We start from the raw sequence: 21,835 nt of genomic DNA on the forward strand, positions 1-21,835 counted from the left end.
CCAGGGAGAGGAGCAGCCGGCCAAGGGAAGGATAAAAAGAAAGACAAAAAACAATAAAAACCATGACAACCACCACCATTATAATTAGTGACCATCACTTTCGGAGTGCCAAGCACCCCGTAAGGACTTTATAGACCTCATCTTTTCAAACCTTAGACAATACCCAGGGAGATGGGTTTATTATCTTTCTCTTACAGATGTGGAAACTGCTGCATGGACAGATTTTAATTTGTCCAAAATCACACACTTCATGTGGCAGAATGAGATTCCCGAGCATGTGCCTTAGCCAGCAGCTAACTGTTAATCTCCATAAAAGCAACACAGCAGGTTAGCAAGCAACCCCCTGGCGCACACAGGTCTGGCTCCCATGCCCAGCAGGCTGCCAATCGCACGGGCAGGATAGGGAAGGGAGGCCCAGCCCGCGGTGTTTCTTCTAGACCAGAGAACAGTCTTAGGGCAGGACTCTCACGTCCTCATCTTTGAAAGTCAGGTGTGGAGAGACAGGGTGATGGAGAAGCAAGGGGACGTTGCCAGATACCAGCTCCCATCTGTCCTGTCATCTCAACTAAAATTAGAATTCCCCCTGAGCCTGCTTGAACACCAGAACCGTTTATTTAAATTGGTGAGAATGAGGCAATTAAGGACTGGCAAGAAGATTAATTCCAAGATACAGACTTTGTACATGATTAAATAACTGAGCAATTCTCAATATTTAGATTCTATCACACATAATCAAAGCGAATTAATTCAATTGTGAGGCACTTCTTCCCCCCAACCTATGACTTTTAGAAATGTTTAAGGCTTCTGATTTTAAAATTTCATGGTAGGACTGAAAACTCTATTTGGTTTATTGTCATTTTGCTCATCGAGTCCTCCTAAGATTATTTCAGCAGGTCAGAGACTATTAAGAGCAGTCACCTCCTCCAACACCTGTCCCATATGAAACCCAACTTTGGCTCCTCTTGGGACGGCACTCTGTGATAATTCATGTCCGTCGTAAACATCTGATACTGGAGAAGAGAAGCCCTGGGACTGTTTTGGTAAAATAGGAAGGGAAAATATAACTGAACCTGGCAGAGCCTGAAGAAGTATTTTAGATTATGTACATATTTACACCTTCAGAACAGGTGAAAATGACCCAATTTAAAAGGCAGACACTTTCTCGGTACCCCTTTGAAACCAAATCACAGATGACTCGCTTTTGTTTAAAAGAAAAGCACTGAGGAAACCTTTGGGGTGGTGAATATGTTCATTGTCTTGATTTCATTGATGGCTTCAGGACATATATATATATATATCATTGATGGCATATATATATATATATATATATATATAAACTTAAAAAACTGCATACGTTAAATACATGCATTTTATTCTACGTCCATAATACCTCAATGAAGCTGTTAAGAAACAAAAAGCAGCATTGATCAACAGTACAACAGCAGTGTGATCAAGAGAGTACACATTTCAGAGTACAGAAAACTACATCCTTAAGTAAAACACAGGTAAGAATTCAAGTGCAGTGTTTTGCTACAAACTTACTATAGCACCTGCCTTTTAGGAATTTATAAAACTACTAAATCCTAAAAAATACGCTTTTCAAGTTATGTATACCTGAAATCACAGATCAGCCGACTGAGGTAAAACCTAAATTAGGTTTTAAAACCCCTAAATTTGGGGGGGGGGAAAAAAAGCAACTAAAAACCTTAACAGGTTAAAAAAAGGGGGGGAGGGGAGGAAGATGACATGAGTATCATGTGTCAGCGTGAAGAAGGTATTTATTTGGGGGGGATATAAAATCCTGATTCTATTATACTGGGTTTTGAGCAGAGGTCCACTGAGAGAGATTTCTGTGATCCTACAAAGTCAACAGACACAAGCAAATCTCGATTTGTGCATTTCCCAACCAGAGCAGGGGCCAATGGAATACGATCTGGAAGCTGAGGCCCTGGAAAGAAATCGAAACCCTGAGGTGAGGTTAGTTTTTTCCTGTTCACCTAAAAGTAACTGTCAGAGGTCTTAACTTGGCCCACCCAACATGGAATCAGAGTTGAAGGGCCAACTCTTATCTTTCCATCACCTAGGGAACTGAGCTGTGTTCTAAACGCTCTTACCTGAAACACGAGAATTCCCGTGTTGGCAACAGCCAGGTTGATCTTAGTGCCTTCCCTGTCCTTAGCTGGGTGCAACCGGATCCCATACATCTCCAGCCTACGGGCAATCTCCAGGAGTTGGAAATCTGATTCTGCTGGTGTTTGTCCACTGACAAAACAAAAATTAAAGAGAAAGGCCAGGAGATTTGAATTCCCTGTGTCTATTAATTTGAGATTAAGCAACTTCTCTTGGGAAATAAAAAGGCATTTCATCACAAACAATGGAGCTACCTGATCAGATGACACCCAACCCCCCACTCATTATCACCCAAAGTCAAGCAGCTAGGACAAAAGCCCCATTGCCTGTGTAACACAAAACCCCAAAAGTCTATCTCACATTTACCCTGGTTTTTTTTTGGAATCTCAAAGAGTTTCCTTTAAGGTCATATAAAAGCAAAACACCACGGTGTTAAAACATGTTTTTAGTCGCTTACAATAGGCCTACACTTGGAAGCAAAGTTCAGGGCAACATTCTCGCATATGATCATCAAAGCTCAAGTACCCTCCTTAAAAACAGCAACAAAAACAGTAGGCCCAGAGCATCTTTTGAAAAATATTATACTGATCAAGACAAAAAAAAAAACCAAAATGGAGAGTACAGAAAGGTTCTAGATTTTCATAACATTCCTCCTTTGCCCTTTGTTGACCATATCCCTTTCCTGATTTCTTGTTAATTGGTCTTACATTCTCCCTTTAATTCCACAACATGGGAGTCCTAAATTCCAGGCCTGTCCCAGTAGCACAGGAAATCAAAGAAGGAACCTAGAGCTCTGGTCTTAAGTAGGTAACCTGCATTTGGGAGTCCAGGGTGAGTAACAACAGCCCCATGAATCTCTGTGCTCTTCTCCCTCACCCTTTGCATATTTCATCCCCAAAGTTAGTGTGTGTGCACACCCACCTGCGCTGGAAGGACAGAGAGAAACAGCACAAAGGAAACGCAAGGCACCCAGTGGGACTTACATGTGATTGTGGTGAAACTCCACGATTTTGTCTTCTAGTGCATCTTGCTGAGGTATGTACTTGTTTTTTGCTAAATGCTCTCTGTCTGATGCTTCATCAAAATCCCCAATCTCGGCTACCAAGAAACAGAGAAAGAAGATGCAGCCATATAGGATTAATACTTCACAATCTGTTACATTCCCCCGTGGAACATTCTCCAGCTAGCAAAGCGGAAGGCAGTGGACAAGGTGAACCCAGACTGTGGGTATCGTCAGGGCCGGACGTCAGAAGACTTCCTGTGAGGACGTATTTAACAACTGTGCCAACATGCCAGGATGGATTCCACTCTTTCTCATCTCTACCAGCTGGAAAGAAAACTTCAGCATCCATCCATCTTCATCCACCCATGTTCCTGATTCCCTCCTTCCTCCCCACCCAACTGGGACAACTTGTTCTAGGCAGTAAATTCTAGACATGTGGATTTATGATTTTATGACTTCTAAATAAGCCCCAGAATTTCAGGATTTTACAAAAGCAACTTTTGAAACTCATATATAATAATTACTAGTGCAAACCCCAAATGCCTTCTCATGTAGAGAAAAGCTAGTGGTAAAAAGGTATAAACATACATGATCTAATGTGGTGAAATAAAATAAAGTTTATTAAGTCTCTTGTAGTTCTAGCATCAGAAATGACAGGTCAAACTGCGGATTCTTATGAATTTTTCATTTACAAGGAAGATGAGGCACATTTTTCTCACATAACCTCTACATCATCCCCGAATTGTTATGATCTGGAAATCTAAAGGAAAGACCTTTAAAGTAATGATTGTACCTTAACATCACTAGCTCCACCTCAGTTTATATCAATTTAATACCTCTGGGACAGCATGGCTTTTTCTTTGAATCATATGGTCTGTGTAACAAGCTTAATAAAAAGTAGCCTAATGACCAGAGCCCAGGTGTTTTGAGTAAAAGCTAGTGAACGGTTGCTATGAAACCTACCTGTCATTCTGTCATGTGAAGCAGCTTGTCTCACTCTGGGAAATGCCCCACCAGTAATCATGCAGAATATGGCCTACGTGTTCCTATAAATCGCACCCACTGAGAATATTTGCTCTGCACAAAACAGTGCCAACTCATCTGGCTCCAGCTAAGCCAGTAAAAGAATCAATCATTCTCTAGCCCTCCTGCTGCTATGACAAACCAATAACTTTCCTTCCTAAGTCTGGGAGATCTTCAGTAAGCCCATATATAAAAAATAAGAAGATAAGCATGGTCTCTAGAAATACCTCATCATATTAGGCGCATTCATTAACCACTAGGAGTGACACTGGGAATCTTGTTACCTGGGCAGTTATCCGAATGGGCTGATTCTACGGGACTACTCTGGATATAACCGTAATTTTAAAATGATATGATGGCACAATTTCTTTTATACTCATACGTGACATAAATATCTTCCTGAAACATATGTGTATATTCCAAGTAATTTTTGCCTTGGCCAAAAAGGAAAAAAAATGCCCAGCTGGGTTGTCAATAAGCCTTAGAATGAGCACAATCTAATTCATCCTTTGCCTAGATTAAGAAGGTTATAACATCCAGTTTTAAGCATCACTAGGATTCAGTCCAGCCTCATGCGTCCTGGGGTTTACTGAACTCTGGAGAACAGAATACAAGAAGCGCCATCGTTGTTTTAGGTCTTAAGGTCTTAAGGCTAATATGCCATATTCAATAATGGATATTAAGTCCAAGAAGAGGACAGAAGAAGTTTAGTTTACTTGGACACCATCTGTCCAAGCTTCTCCTCTGAGTCAACTGAGATGATCAACAATTGCATACTAAGTCCTTAAAAAAGAGGGGCACCCCGGGGGGCACTGTCGGCTGAGCATCTGACTCTTGGTTTCGGCTCGGGTCATGATCTCAGGGTCCTGAGATGGAACTCTGCACTCAGTGTAGAGTCTGCTTGAGATTCTCTCTCCCCCTCTGCCCCTCCCCCCTCCATTTTCTCTCTCAAATCAATCAATCAATCTTGAAAAGAAAAAGAAAGATAAGAGTAGACAGATACCGAACACAGAATTCACAGGCCAATGCTGGGGGGTAGGGTGGGGGGTGTGTGCGGACACCCATCAATTACGAGGAGTATGGTCTTCAACCCACTGGCACTCATGCTCACAGCAAAATAGCACAAAGGCATAATTACTGTGTTTAGTGCATGTGATCATTTCCCCCCCATGGATCAGATCACGGCGGGCTCCCGCATGACCTCGGGAAGCGACGGACGCCACTTACACTGTACGATGTGTGAGATGAGGAGAGCCGCGCTGGTGTCATTGCAGGTCAGCCTGCCCTGGGCCAGGTCCTGCTTCACCTGCAGAGCGAACAAGTACCTGCGGGCACAAATACACACGACCGGCGTCACGGACCCCTCGGCCGGCGTCACGCACCCCTCGGCCGGCGTCACGCACCGCCCGGCCGGCGTCACGCACCCCTCGACCGGCGTCACGCACCGCCCGGCCGGCGTCACGCACCGCCCTGCGGGCGTCACGCAAAGGGGGCGGGCGGTTCGGTGTCAAAGTCAGGCTCACTTCCGGCAACTTGTGAGGAACTAGAGAAAAGTACCCAAAGCAAAGCAAATAAAAGTCTGCCCCGGCCGGACTGAACGCCCGGGGCCACTGACTGCAGTGTCAACATTCAACCGTCACTAGAAGGACCAAGAGACGGCTGGAACCGTGTCACACGAGGATGAATACATTTTATTCTGTGGCTCTCCCTCTCCATTTAAAAATCGAAGACTATCGGGGCGCCTGGGTGGCTCAGTTGGTTGAGCGTCTGCCTTCGGCTCGGGTCATGATCTCAGGGTCCTGGGATCAAGCCCCGCATCGGGCTCCCTGCTCTGCGGGAAGCCTGCTTCTCCCTCTCCCACTCCCCCCGCTTGTGCTCCCTCTCTCGCTGTCTCTCTCTCTCTCTGTGTCAAATAAATTAGAAAAAAAAAAAAAATCGAAGACTATCTTACGCCACTCTCTATATAATTTTTGCAGAGTGTAACAAACGTGTACGTTTTTTCCCCACAGATCAAATATACTAAAAAATAACTTTCAGGCTCAGATAATAACAGTAGCTTAATATTATGGTTAGCGAGAGCTTTTTTGCCAACGGACTTGGAAAGACAAGAGTGTCTTTTTTGTGTGGTGAAATATTCACTTAGGTCCTTCCAAAAGGCTCGGTTGCCAGATCTGTAAAAATTAATTTTACAGTTATTTTTATATTACAGAATAAAGCAAGTAAACATTTTTGGTGAAAGAGAAAAGAGGTATCTATAAATCAAAGATATTAAGTAAAAATAGTGCAATGTAAGAACTGATTTGGAAAAAAAAAATCAATAGGAACTCCTACATTTTTAGAAGGGTATTTGCTAGTTTTGCCCACTGCCTAGAGGTGCTACCTCCAGTAGCAAATCTTGGCAGTCGGATTCTGGCACTATACAGTTACTGGAAGGTCAGAGAGGTAGGTCCACGGAGAAATGGTAGATTCCAGATAAGGGGTGGGTATGAGCCTAGAATATCTAGTGATACTAGAAAGCAAGGCAGCTTTGAAATATAAATGGGTTATATTAAAAAGGCAAAAGAGAGGCACCTGGGTGGCTCAGGGAGTTGAGTGTCTTCCTTTTGGTTTTAGCTCAGGTCATGATCACAGGGTTGTGAGATCGAGTCCCAGGTTGGGCTCTGCACTCACCGGGGAGTCTGCTTGGTATTCTCTCTCTCTCTCTCTCCCTCTGCCCCTACCCCTATCCTCCCTCCTCTCATAAATAAATCTTTAAAAAAAAAAGGGGGGGGTAAGAGAAACATCTTGAAGGGGCATCCACCTGCCAATGCTGTGGCGACTTGAGTATCAACAAGAATAAAAGTGAATCAAAACACATGGAATTGATGAAAATTCATGAGTCCATTTCAATATTCAAAGAGAAAGCAGGAAAAACTGAAGGTATCACCACTGGAGGAGACTATTAGAGCAATATTTGGTTACCTGAGGCAAAAAATTGAGCATGGACTCTGCCTCTCCAATAGGAGTGGCATTTCAGGATATACAGAAAATCCAAGTAGATGAGGCAAAGTTCCTTACAGAAGTATGCCAACTAATAACAAGAATCCTTCTTCCACAACCTCTAAAGAAGTTACAGACTCCGGCATGGACTGTTAATTCATGTAGAATCCATTCAGGAGATTGGATATTTGCACAGAGACAAAATAACATGACTTCACTTCACAGTGGCAAGATCAGACCACCACCACCCTAATTCAATGATGAATCTTAGCACCATTAATGAAATGGGAAGCACACAACATCACTTCTGATGGATTCTAGCCCAAAATGTCCAACTTGTTCCATCTAACGTATAGAACTACCTTCTAGTTTTCTGGAAATGCAGAGGATAGAGGAAGAAGCTAAATGGCACCACGAGGAAGAAATCTGACAAATTCAGGAGGTGGGATACTTTATAGTATAACTCGTCCAGTTTCTTCAACAAGGTGGTATCATGAAGGAAAAAAAGGAGGGACTCTGCTAGATTAAATGAGGTAGGGACAGGACATAACCAAGTGCAACTCTGGTCCTACAGTGTATCTCCTTTTAGATGAGCAGATATAAATGACATTTATGGGACAAATGGGGAAATGTGAGTATGGTCACGATATTAGGTAATGAAAAGTACATATGGAAAAATCAGAAAGGATATCACACTCCTGTAGTACCTAATGGTCACCCCTGGGCGACAGGAATACAGTACTTCACCTTATTTTTGCTTATCTTTATGTTCTAACTTTCTACACTGTACATCTGCAATTTTTGTAATAATGAAAGGTTATTCTTAATTTAAAAAAAGAGGGGCTTTTAATAAGATCAACCACAGAGGTTGCCATAAACATTAAATGAAGTAACCTATGGGAAGCTCAGTGACTAGAACAAAAACATTCAATAAATATTAGCAATTTTTCCCTTATACATGAAAAACCAGAGGTGCCTGGCTGGCTCAGTCGGTAGAGCATTTGATCTCAGGGTCATGACTTCAAGCCCCATGTTGGGTGTAGAGCTTACTTAGTAAAATTAAAAAAAAGAGAGAGAAAAGAAAAATGAATCCCCTTTTAAGTTACTTAGGAAATTTCATTATTAAGAACCAAAAAAACTACAGAGGCAATTCTGTAATCAGCTCCCCCAAAAAACCCAAGTCAAAAAACACCCCCAGATCCACCACTTGGTAACAGTTGACCTTTACCCAGGCTCCCCCCCACCCATTTATTCTCGCTCTCATGTTTTCTGTCTCTAGGAAGTCGAAGGGAAGAAAAACAGAGAATCTAAAAGAACCCAAACATCAACATACAGGTTTATAACGGGAGAGGCAGCACAAACCATCTTTCTAGATTAGGCAGGGGTACGATTTTTTGAACCTAACACTTCCTAGCCCTATAGACTTTAATCCTCTATCTGGTTAAATTTTTAAATAAGTCGAGGGCATAAAAGCATTACATTCTGAATATTTTACCATCTCCCAGTTCAAACACGAGGTCTTGTGTTCGTGGAGAAATGTTCGGGGACAGATGAATGGTCAGAGTCTGACAGGCACTGGGAACCTTTGGTGATGGTCTCGTGTGGGCTCCGAGGCATCAGCTTCCGGAAGCTCACACATTTAGGCATTTTGAAGACTGCAGGAAGAGCCTGTCACTCCTTAGTCCTGCTGAGTCTTCCTGTTCTGAGGCCCTTGTAACATGAGAACGACCTTCCTGGGTCCTGACAGTTGACTTCTCAACGACAGCTGTAAATCAGGGCTAACTTTAGAGATTCACCAACACCTTTCGTACTATAAACTGAAGCAACCACAATCAAATTCACGGGAGCTAAAGGCTCAGTTAACTCGGCAGGCGCGGAATAAAATGAAACCAGTAAATGATGGAAACGCAAAGCGCTCAAAACAGAGTTTGGTCCTCGGCAGCAGGGTGGGTGGCAGGAGAAGGGGATGATGGTGGCGGGGCTCATCAAGAGGGCTTCTGGGGACGGCAAGGGTTGCAAATCACACCAATCTGAGGCCCTGCTTTAAATGTGTCTATTTTATTTCATTTGGGAGCTCTTCATCTTTCTTTCCTTACTCAACGGAAAGTAATTTATAATTTCTCTGCCAGCCTCAGGAGACGCTTGAGTAGGCCTTGAAGAGCAGCAAGTTTTGATGGATCTCACCACCGCTAAGAAGAGCACAGCCAAGGAGAAACTGGATCCAAGTGAAGACAGGAAGCCCAGAGCCAAGTGTGCCGAAATGCATCGGGCTCAACAAGACGGACTCAGAACTCTGCAGTAAGAAAACCTGGTAACTTATTTCCCAAAGACCCTTCCCCCTCACTGTTTCAAACCCACACCTACTTTTCTCCTTCTAGAGGCCTGGGCCCTGGTGGCAACAGGACATATTGCCACGGGAAGTGTCATTCAATAAATAGAAAGGAATTCGGCTCCTTGGTTAACAGCGAAGTGCTATTTAATCTTCTGTCTACATAAATGGGAAGCTGAAACCTATTCCCGAGGCCCCGAGAATTAACTGCAGAGCTAGAGTCACTTATAATCTGCTAAACTGAGGACCTGCCTCTGTCGCCCTCTTGTCCCCATGTCCCTCGGCTAAAGTGCTGTCCACACAGAGCTTCTCCCAAGCCCCCGCCCCCCAACTCCCTGTCTGCTGCAGAAAAGTGCCTGGAACCTTACTGGTTGCATCATTCAATTTCTGCTTACACAGGAATTTGAGAATGAGGGAGGCAACACATTGGATCGGGAAGGTCCCCTTCCTGCTGCACCTTGCGACAAAGTCAAAAGCGAGGGAGAGCTTCTAAAATTTCCTATCGATTTTCTTCACCCTTGCACCAAAAGGAGTCTCTCCTTGGAAAAGGTTTTTTAAATGTGGGTTAACACTGGGAGCCAGAAAACAAAGACAACAAAACCCCAAAGCTGCTACATCCAGCTGAGCCTTTGTCACCTGAGGAATTTATCGGATCACACAGAGCAGCTGGCCACGTACCAGGCACACTTGGCTAACAGGCCCCAAGCTGCATGGAATTTTCTAGCAAAAACCAGAACGGGAGGAAACTACAAGCCTCCAGAGACAACGATTCACAAATACTGAAAAGGCGCAAAACTCAAAGTAGAATGGGAAGGGGAAAAGCAGGATTCATGCCACCAACTGCCTAAGGAGGATAGAGGTGCAGTGACCTGCAGGAGGCAAAGGCACATGCCCTGTGACAGCTGGACTCGCCTTCAGACTGATGTCAATATTCTGAGCTTCGAGCAATGCACGTTCCAACAAGAGGAAGCCCAGCCCAGATGCCGAGACCCAGTAGCCCCAGCGGTAACTCGACAGGAAGCCTCTACTATCATTGTCCCATCTTGTGCCTCTCCTCCACGTGAATCGTTCTAGTAAACTGTGCATACTTCCCAGAAGGCTGACGGCTCCTCTATTTCCTGGCCAGTTAAGGGCTTCATCGCTTTGAGGATGATTTATCAGTGGAGGTAAACACTTAGCAGCAACTCATTCAGAAAACGCAGAGCCATGGGAAGAGCCATGGCCTCCACCTCTTCCTGGAACTCCACGTTTGTGCACCCAGCGCCCTTCCTGACACGGCCGCGTGACGTCTGGTTGGCCTCTCTGACATCAGCTGGCAGAACCCAACTCCTGGCTCTCCACCCCTCCGCGATCCCCCACTTCCCTCCACTCCTTCCTATTTTAGTGTCACCAACACGGTCAGCCAGCCATGTAAGTCAAAATCTAAGCATTCCTTCAGTCTCTGCCGCCGGCCCATCCCCGGGAGGAGAGTCCAAATGCAACCACGCTTCTCCGTTTCCACTCCTGCCATTTCCTTTGTTGCCACCACCATGGTGGGGACGACAGCAATGACTTCCTCACCAGATTCCCAGCTGTCATGGTCCCGCAGCACCCACACAGTAGCTAGACTTTCAACCCTACCAACCGTCCAGCCTCTGTGCCACCTCACTGCACGTCGCCCTGTTTCCTGCCATGCCAGCCTTCTCTTAGGTACAGCTGACCCTTGAGCAACACAGGGACTATGGGCGCCGACCCCAGGCGCAGCCCCAAATCTGCATTTAACTTTTGACTTCCCCAAAACTTAACTACTGTTGACCGGAAGGCTTACCAGTCAGAAACAGAGTTGATTGACACAGTTGATTGTATTTTGTAGGTTGTACGTATTATATACTGTGTTCTTACAATAAAGTAGGCTAGAAACAAGAAACGTGATGAGGAAAATCCATTTGTGAAGAGAAAATACATTTACAGTCAGTCCTGTGCTGTATTTATCACACTCTCACACACACACACGTGCGTGTACAATGTGCACGTAAGTGGATGTGTGCAGCTCAAACTCATGTTGTTCAAGGGTCAACTGTATTTGAATATCTGGAGCTTGAACACTGCCCAACTGTTCCTTCTACCTGGAAAGCTCTTCCTCCAAAAAGGACTGAAAGATTCTCATCACGTCCTCAGAGAGATCCCACTTCCTCAGACTGGCCCATCTAAAGCTACCACCTGGTCACTGTCTGTCATATCATCCTCCTTCAATTACCTACGGAGCTCTTAGCATTATCTGATATTTTTTCTCGTTTATTTAATCATTTTGTCCACTCCCATGACAGTCAGGCTTGTCTTTTCACCACTGTGAAACTTTGCACACAGTGTCCACCTTCCTAAGTACTGCTGACGGAATGTCTTCATCCCTTTGCTAAATGATGGTCAACCACCCAAGATACTGTGCTCCATACCAAGAGGGAGGAGAAGGATAGGATAGGCTCAGTCTCATCAGTTACAGCTTGAAAGCCGTGTGTGGGAAGAATTTGGCTGGCCAGACTCATAGTAGGTCACTCATAAGGGCACTCTTGAAAGGGAGACATTTTGTCCTCACGCATTCCCACCAGGCTCTGCTCTCCTCTAGCATATACCATGTGTCCCGTGCAAGTTAAACAATGATGGTGATGAAGCTAAACAATGATGGTGATGACGGTGATCATTCACAGCATCCCTACCGGTTCCAGCCACCTCAGGCATAATCCTGCTTCTCCTCAAGACAACCCTGGAAGGAACCCAGCACATTCGCACTGAACAGGGCAATCAGCAGAAGCACAGAGGGAGCAAGGAAGCTGGTCAGTCACACAGGGACCAAGGGCAGGCCTAACTCCGTGCTCACGCTTCTCCCACTTGGCCAACTTTCAAAGAGATTGATCACTGGTTCATGCCCACCCACCCATGGCAGCAACTAAAAGGCCCAGAGTTAACATCTTGGTTTCACAGAGTTTGACTTCCCCAAACCTGTCGCGTGATGTGACAGACGGAGAAGGAAACTAGGACCGTGAGAGGTTATAAGCCTGGTTCCCTTCACCGCATAGCTTTCAAGAAACCAGGTTTCGAGGAAAACATGGTGCTTCCTCTCTTGCCGTGTTTGTAAGCACAGCTGGGAGCAAAGGGTTACCGGGGAAGCACAGTGCAGACGCTGGTCAGGGAAATGCTGTGATAATGTCATCGGTCGGCCGAGAACATTAACTTTCTCTTCTCCTTGGCACCCCCCATGGCAAGAAATACCCAGTTTCCAAACCACTAACCTTGTGAGTTCTTCTTGGAGTTGTGTGTGGTCAGGTGGAAAGAATTTCACCACAAACTTAACGACAACATGCTTTGGCCCTAAAAGGGGGGAGAAAAAAGCAGGAAAGCATTTATTGATTTGTTTCAAATGCAATTAAAGAAAAAGACTTCAGAGGGTATATTAGACACCAAATAACGAGTCTCATTCCAAGCTGTCAAGAGCACATCTGCTGACATCCAGGTCATTGACTAGGTAGTTGAGGTACTAATTTATACTCCCAAGTCTGCCTGTTATAAAATAATGCTTTGACAAGACTATTTCATTCAGGTATTAACCTTTTCCTCTGAAGACTTAAACTGTACCCAGATTGTAAAAACAGGCATCCGTCTTCAAAAATTCATCTAATTGGCTATTTTAGTCTAAATAGAGGGCGTCAGAGAACTTGAGGGAAAAATGAAAATGTCAATTGGTTATACAATTTAGAATTTTAAGCTTTTCACCGGTACAGCTGCTGATGTGTTCATCAAATATGTATGAGCACCTACGCGGCCAGGTGCTCCCCTGAGCTCCGAGAAAAAACAAGACACGGCCCAGCCCCCCCCGCTGTCAGCCAAAGCCTTTCTACACCATGGTACGGCTGAGTTCAGGCAAAATCTGGAAGCAGATCTGGGATGGGTGGACAGGGAAGGGATCAAGGTGATGGGTAACTTCTCAGAATTAAAACAAAACATCAAATAGATTATAATAATTTGTAACCTGAATCAGAGCTTGTTTTCATATATGTATCAAATTTTATATAAATCAAATATATACACATATGTGTATATATATGCTCAACACCAGAGCAGTCTTACAAGTTCTGCCATCTGGAATGACAGCCAAGAGTTTACAGTCTATGAAATATAAGGTACTATAATGAAATCCAAATTTTAACAGCAGTTGTATTAAAGCAGAAAATGTCTTTTTGCTCTACCTTTCACTGTCACAAAAAATAATGCTGTATTATCATCTGTGATCACACATTTAAGTTGAGGAAAAAAAAAAAAACAACGGTGACAGAAAATGAAGATGGGGGCAATATACACAAAATTAGGAGAAAAACAAGGCACAGACATATTGAAGCCCAGAGATGCTGGGCCCCTCTTCCTTGCCCACTCTAACAAGTAACAGAGACCCTCGCCGGTGGAGGCTGGGTCTTATTAAAGTAACAACAGCAACATGGGGGAGGCAGGAAGGCCAGCCTATTCTCCTGTCCGCGGGGAATCCCATGAGGCTACTCAGATCCTTCTAAAACCTGAAGCAAGGAAGATGCTACCCCTCAATGCCAAGAGGACAGCTTTGTCTCACACACAACTAGTCACAGCCCATGGGGATCCAAGGAGAGAGAAGCCCCATTCGGTGTGGACCCAACGGCGACAGACACCGTCTTCCGTCTGCATTTGGCAACGTGCTAAAAGACACCTTTCCACCCTGAGCATTTCCCAGGAGTTACTGCAGGGACACAAGTCATCATTCTGGATGCTTCGCTACCCCCACCTATCAGGCCTGGGGGCTTCTCTCAGCAACGTGTGTCTCCCCCCTCCACCCCGCCCCCCACACTCAGTCTCAGGCCAGCCATCCCATAAACGTTAAACAAACAATGGTGGTTTCATTTTCAGCATCAATAATTGCTTAATTTAAATGACAGAAGACCAACATCAATTCCAAATGCATAAGGGTCCTGCAGACACGGTGCGCCTGTTTATTACCCCCACATAAATTGCTAGAAGTGGCCCAGTGGGGTTTCTTAGTCAGACATTAAAAGGATCGGAGCAAGGTGTCCTGGTGCTTCCTGTTCCACGAATGCCATGCGATTTTGTTTCTAGCCTCAGACTTCTGCCCAGGCTGGGGCTGCAGTGAGGGAGCATTTAGACTCTGAACTTGACCTCAAAGCAGAGAGTGGGGGGCGGGGTGGGTGGGTGGGGGGACTGTCCTGGTCTGAGGCTCAAGGAGAAGGGAAGGAGAAAGCAAGCCTTCTTTCCTTACTCCTCTCCCAAGCCCTCCTTAATCTTCTCCAGCACACGATGTAAATGCAAGCCAGACTCCGTTCAGCTCTGCTTGCCATTCAGAAAAACATACACAGACACTTTTGGGCACCTTATTTTTTCCACACAACACTTGCACTCTGATTTCCCAGGCTTTGGAGACATGGGACAGAAAACCTAGCCCCGATCTTTTGAAAACAGGGCCCCACCTTCCCTTTCAAAAGTGACAGTAACAAACGCGGGCACTGACCAAGGCAAGTTCAATTAGGCTGGGATTAACAGCATGCTTTAGTTGTTAAATCGAGATTTGATCTTCCAAGCAAGGTTTAGATTACCAAATTATTAAATATTAAAATTGCAGAAGTGACATTTTAATTGCACTTGGATTAGTGGGTGATGACAGGAAATCATGGGGTCAAAACAAAACAAAACAAAACAAAAAACCAAGAATCTGTACCACCAGTGCTAGATGCCACAGGGCAAATGACGTTTAGAAGAGGAAACTGTCTGGCTTCGTATTTAACCTCACTGTTAAAGGCACGCGCGAGGGATATACTTACGTCTAATCTGCTTGACAATAGGTTTTAAGAGATCCAGCCACACCTACGAAAGAAAAAACAGATTGAGACAAATTCTCAATGAAAGAGTGCAAGTATTTTGAGACTTGACCTGGAGCTGTTTAAAATCAAAATATTTTTGAGTATTTGAGGCCGTCTATTTGTGTTTTCTGCAGGATGGTGTGTCTTCCATCATCTACCACTTGCATAGTATAGATCCAAATTTGCTAATATCATCCCTGAGCTTCCAAGTTAAAATCTCTCCCAGACTCCAATGGTGAAAGAAGACTTTTTCTCCTCTCTGCTGCACTTTTCTCCCATAGCTAGCTATTCAGCGAACACTGATGCACCATTGCACGTCTGGCTACAAGTGGAGTGAAACATGCACGCTCCTTAATGAAACAAAATACACGCGTGTGTACGCATTTACAGAACAGCACATCTTTGAGGGATATGGGAAGGGAAGGAATATGGAGAGAATACCACGTCTGCCCGGGCACTATCCATAAACTTTTGACCTCTCAAAACAAGGCCAGAAGGATTCCCATTGTCCAGAAGAGTAACGGAGACTTGCAGGGGCCAATAATTTGTCCAGACAGGCAGAGCCCGGGCTGAAACCAGGCCTATCCAGCTTCAAAGTCCAGACTCTTCACACGCAGGCAATTTAGGAGGCAAAATTAAAAGAGAGAGAGCAGACAGCCGCCCTTATGGAGAAAGCATAATTTAACTATATTATCCCATTTCACACGCTGCTTTTCTCTAAGCTCCTTTTGAACTTGTGATCATCTGGAAAGGGTTTTACTGAAGACAAGGTTACTGTGCTTAATGTAAAGAGGGTTTTATAAGTAAATACGAAAAACAGAACACTCCCAAACGATGCAAAGAATAACAGGTAACTGACAGAGAAAAAAGTAACGGTGGCTAACGGGGAAAATGTTCAAATTCAGGAGCAATCCACACTACAAATGCAAGTCTGAAAAATCAAATACCACTTCCACCCACTAAATCTGCATCTAGATAGGACTATATGTATATGTGTATTCATAATACCCCAATTTGGCAAGGAAATGTGCACTGTCTTAACTCTACTGGTGGAGAGATGAATTGGTATGTTTCTGGAGACTAATGAGGGAATAATTATCTAAAGCCTAAAAAAAACACTCCTACACATAATCTTCCATCCAGTCATGGAACTTTGGGAAATTATACATTTATGCACACAAAGATTTATGTGAAATAAAAATGCTGTGATTAGCATTCCTAATGGTGAAAAATTTTTACAATAACAATAAATAAATAAGTAATCTATAGGATACATTACCCTGCAGGCATTAAAAATTATGTTCTTGCTGAATATTTAAGCATGTGGGAAAATATGTTTGGGAGGTTGGAAGATGGATGATTTCCTGTCTTCTGCCTTTCTCCATTATCCAAATTACCTTAAGTGAGTGCTAAGAATTCTCATAATGAAAACACTAAAAATGTTAAGTATCTACTTATTCAGGTTACTCTTTCCCCATTCACCTTTTCAAAGCAGTGAGATTTCATAATGAAATTCTCATTTCTGTATTTCCCACCCCCTACTGCTCTCCTATAAGAGAAAAAAACAAAAAAACCAATGGCATTAGGGGCATTTGGCAGGCTCAGAGGAGCATGTGATTCTCGATCTCAGGATTGTGAGTTTGAGTCCCACATTGCATGTAGAGATTACATACATAAATAAACTTAAAAAAAAATAATGGCATTACTTGACTTAGGATCATCTCCACTGTGATAATTATAAACCTCAACCTTCAAATGTGAGAACATAAATATTTAAAACCACACTCATCATTTGCAAGATATATTATTTCCCTCTTAAGACTCTTAACAGATGGGTAAGGTGCCAAATGCATTTCCACGGGATAAGAAACTGAGATCCAGACAATCAGTGCCCAGAGCTGGAACTTAAACCCTGTTCTTAAACTTTTTTATTCATTTAACGAAAAATTACTGTGTCCCCATGGTAGGCTCTGGGAATCCAGTGATGAGACAAACTTAGCATGGTCCCTGCTTCACGGAGCGGTCTAGTGAGGAAGAGACATGAACCAAACCCTTCCTGACAAAAGCAAAGTTGTGCCTGATAGAAACAGAATGGAGGGAGGGCAGAGGACCCCCAAGGGCTGGGAAGGAGAGGTCTGACCAGGGATGGGGGTAGGGGGAACCTGAGACCTGATATGAACATGACACTGTTGAGGGAATGGGTCCCTGAAGATGATGTCGTGTGGAGATGTGAAGGGGACGAGAAGAAGAACACACACGTAAAACCTCTGTCCAGATGCTGGAGGTGTGAGGGGAGCGCCACAGCCGCAGAGCAAGGCGGGTGGGTCAGGAAGGGGTCAGACTGCCTCCCTCCAAGGCCATGTTGAGATTCTTTTTTTTTTTTTTTTAAAGATTTTATTTATTTATTTGAGAGAAAGAATGAGAGAGAGAGCATGAGAGGGGTGAGGGTCAGAGGGAGAAGCAGACTCGTTGCTGAGCAGGGAGCCCGATGTGGGACTCGATCCCGGAACGCCAGGATCATGACCTGAGCCGAAGGCAGTCGCTTAACCAACTGAGCCACCCAGGCGCCCATGTTGAGATTCTTCATCCTTATCCTAAGAGCAATACCAAGTGAGATTTAAGCACAGGTGTGCACTTTAAAAAGATGAAGCTGGCGGTGTGAGAACAGACAGAGGGGGCCGGAGTAGATGCAGGCTGAGAGCATGCTATCTTGGACCAGGGGTGCAGAAGCAGAGATGGGGAAAAGTGGGTGGACTGAAGAAAAACTTAAGAGGTAAAATCAAAAAGGACTTATTGATGGACTAGATCTGGTGGCTCAGGGAGGAGACAATGATCAAAACGACCCCAGGATTCCTGGCGAAGGCCTCTGGACAGACACTGGCACCGTTCACAAAGACAGGAGTACCGGAAGAGGGCCAGGATGGAGGTTCTAGACTTTCATTTTATGAGGTGCCCTTGGATTTCATGAGCAAGAGACAGTATGGTAACGGTGGGCGCACTGGTCAGGAGCTCAGAGGCGAAGCCTGGACAGGACACCTCACATTAGAAGTCACCTTCACTCTGACTCTGCGGAGGGTAAGACAGCCTCACAGAGTCCAGAGGATGAAATGCATGACCAAAGATGGCGCCTCGGCCATGGAACAGCCTGGTGGAAGCAAATGAGGACAGAAGGGAAAAAAGGAAAGTTACGTCACAGAAGCCATGGGAAGACAGTGTTTCCAGAAGGAATTATACCAAGAACTAATGAAAGGTCAAACAAGATGAAAACTAAAATACAGAATGTGAGTTTACATTTCTGTGTCGGGAAGATGGGGAAGCTCCTTATTGCTGCCTTCTGCTTCCCCATTAAATTGGAGGGTTGCAGGACGGAGGCAGGGACAGAGTATGTGAAGTCGTCGTGTTGCATGGGACAGCACGTCAACTGGAGAACCCTAGTGGGACCCCCCGACAGCTGCGGCGTGCGCATTCACAGGCCTGCAGGCCTGCGCTTGCCCGGCCGCCACGGCTGCCTCGGGGGACCCTCTCCGAGAACCTTCCCCATCACCAGGTCTGCCACAGAAGCTGCCTCAACTTCCGCAAACCACCCAGGACAAAACAACTGTGCTCTGGCAACGTTGATGCCAATTTTATGAATTGTTTTAAAACAGCTCTCGTCTGTCTTTGGCATTTCTGTGGCAAGCATGAAATACAAGCACCAATTTGAGCCAAGTGAGCATGTGGTTTTAGAACAAGCAGGTCTGGGAACATCAGACCGGCATGAATGAGGCTGTTTGGTAGGGCTCAGCGGCAGCCATGCTGGGAGCCGTCGATCACGCCACAGCTCACCTGGCGAGGCTGCCGGGGTGGGCGTGGGGGGACGACTCAGGGCCTCTGAGAACCTCACCGCTTACCAGTTACAGTGATATCTGCAGGGCTCAGAGAAAAGGTCTTGCACACAGAGGACTTAAGTTACCACAAATGGATGACCTAGAAGGAGCAAGAAGACAAACAGGGCTGCTGCTGGATAGAAGTAAAGCACGGCAGTTTCGATATACAGGAAAAGCCACTGGGAAGCATGAACTAGACGAGGTCATCGTAGACAGATCACTTGGTCACTCAACCTAAGCAGAAGAGAAGCAAGTTCCAGACCAGTTAAAAGGGCAACAAAAGCACCATCACCTTTCTTTCCCCGCCCACAGATCTCTAGAGGGTCACAACTGTAATGATCGATCTCTAACCCCACCGCCCACCCCTTCAACCAAGCCACACACACATCCCTGTTCTCTCCAAAACCACGCTGCTGGTCTCCAGAGCACACCTACACATCCACGCTACCAGAGATCTGTGGATCTGGTTAAAATGAACGGATTTCTAGAAATGTCACTCCAGTCAGTAAAACTCACTGATCCAGGGAACTTCCCTGCTAGTAAGAGGTTACTGGGGCTGCCATGCCAAACCACCACAGACTAGGGGGCTTGGACAACACACTTTTATTTCCTCACAGCTCTGGAGGCTCAGGCTTGGTTTCTCCCGAGGTCTCCTTGACTTGCAAATGGCCGCCTTCTGGCCGCGTGCTCCCATGATCACGCCTCTGTGCATGCATCCCCCTGGTGTCTCTCGGGTACCTCCAAATTCCCTCTTTGTAAAGTGACAACTGTCAGTTGGATTAATGTCATGGCCTCACTTTACCTTAACCACCTCTTTAAAGGCCCTATCTTCAAGGACAGTCTTGTTCTGAGGCACTGGGTATTAGAGCTTCCACATACAAATTTCGGGGAGACACAACTCAGCCCCTAATGTCTACCTTCCACAGTTTAGCTTCAACACAGCTTTCCAGCCCTGTCTTCTCCTGTTTGCCTACATTTCAGTCAGGCTCCCTATTTTCCCCTGCCTTCTGTTAATATCAGTGTTAGGAGAAACACTTTAATGCTTAGGCATGAACGGTAAGGCAGGATGAACCACTGTTCCCTCAACATCTTTAGCCTCTATTATTTCGGTGAGTGACATTTTAGGTAGAGTTTGTAGGCAACTAAAATATTTGAGGTATGTTGGAAAGGTTCTTATTAAAAGAGACTCAGTTACTTGGTATCAGAGCACTGGCAAGAGACTATTTCTTGAGCACGTCCTGTGAGCCCCAGGCACTAACTAGACAGGTGCTTTAGACGTTCTCGTTTTATGTTCCAGACGACATGGTCATTTTACACAGGACGGAAGCGAAGCTCAGAAAGCTTATTTAAGCCGTTCAAGGTCACACATAGCCAGGATTCAACATCAAGTCCATTTGACCCCAAACTGTGCTTTTTCTGCAACATAATACACAGCTCCTCTAAAAGCTAACAGACTCAACAAAAGCTTGGCTCTCCTCTTCAGGTTTAAAAATCAAAACTGCACGCAACAAAAATATTTCATCAACTCTAACATATATAGGAACGAGATAAAATGTTACAGCAAATTATCCAGTGTCTAGAATTCACTGCAACAAAGTAGTCTTTCTGCAAGCTGACTCCTACAAGAAATTACTTTTAATTTTTGTAATAATTTCTTTAAATGCAACTTTTCATATTAATGTTAAGTGTGGCTTTCTTTTTAAACCTGTTAGACATTTTTTATTCTGGTCAAAATGGATTAACAGGGACTGGATTTATCTTCCTATATGAAAACAAAACAAAACAAAACCAAAAGGAAAACATACTGAGCACAACAGATCTGAAGGCTCAGGACACCAGACAGTGAGAAACAATGTTCACTGACAGACAAGCAAACAGAATCATGGTCCCTGCACTTGCCCTAGCCTTCTGCCTTGAGTGGGTTTCTAGACCGTGGTACAGGGAGGAAGAATCTGGCAAATCCATGAGTTAAAAAGGTAGGGCTGAGAATTCACAGGGCTGTACCAGATAGTAGAAAGCTACCTCCAAAAAGAGCGTTTGGGAGAGTATAGAAGGTTCCCTTTGAGAGTAATCAGCTGAATCTGATCAATGTCTCCTTGTAAGAAAAGTACCCAAGACTGGGGAGAAAGAACCAATGAAAGGACTCAAGGTACCAGGGCCTGGTGCTCACATTGTGTCAAGACTACTACTAATTCTCACCAGCCGGACCAGACGACCTCATGATTCTGGGGCACTGGGTAAAGTACCGAAGGGTCATCCCTTAGCAGTAAGGAATAATTAACCCCGGACTATACACTACACCAGTCCCATCTAACACATCTTAAAATCCAGATCTGAAATGATTAAATTGTTTCCAAATAACTTAACTGCATCCTAGGACACTCAATAAAAGTTTATAGGAATATAAAAGTATCCAGGATTCAACAAGGTAAAATTCACAATATCTGATGTCCAATAAAGAAAATCACCAGGCATACAAGGAAGCAGGAAAATAGGATGCATAATCAAAGAAAAGAAAAAACAACAACAATCAAATCTAACATGGACCACAGGTGTTAGAATTAGTGGAGAAGGACATAAAGACAGTTATTACAACTGCATTCCTTATGTTCAAAGTTGACATACAACATATAAA

At 44.6% G+C, this 21,835-nt stretch overlaps 1 protein-coding gene across 1 annotated transcript in view; it reads right to left on the minus strand.

The window, feature by feature from the left end:
* FARP1 (FERM, ARH/RhoGEF and pleckstrin domain protein 1) overlaps nt 1-21,835 on the minus strand; it is a 263,709-nt gene that overhangs the window by 59,896 nt on the left and 181,978 nt on the right. The window contains exons 4-8 of the mRNA XM_021696032.2: nt 15,296-15,338; nt 12,731-12,809; nt 5,384-5,481; nt 3,114-3,228; nt 2,115-2,262 (exon numbers count right to left, since the gene is read on the minus strand). Coding sequence (XP_021551707.1) covers nt 2,115-2,262; nt 3,114-3,228; nt 5,384-5,481; nt 12,731-12,809; nt 15,296-15,338 — 483 coding nt within the window. The remainder of the gene's footprint in view (nt 1-2,114; nt 2,263-3,113; nt 3,229-5,383; nt 5,482-12,730; nt 12,810-15,295; nt 15,339-21,835) is intronic.

This window comes from Neomonachus schauinslandi, chromosome 3 (assembly GCF_002201575.2).
Source record: "Neomonachus schauinslandi chromosome 3, ASM220157v2, whole genome shotgun sequence".
Classification (NCBI taxonomy): domain Eukaryota; kingdom Metazoa; phylum Chordata; class Mammalia; order Carnivora; family Phocidae; genus Neomonachus; species Neomonachus schauinslandi.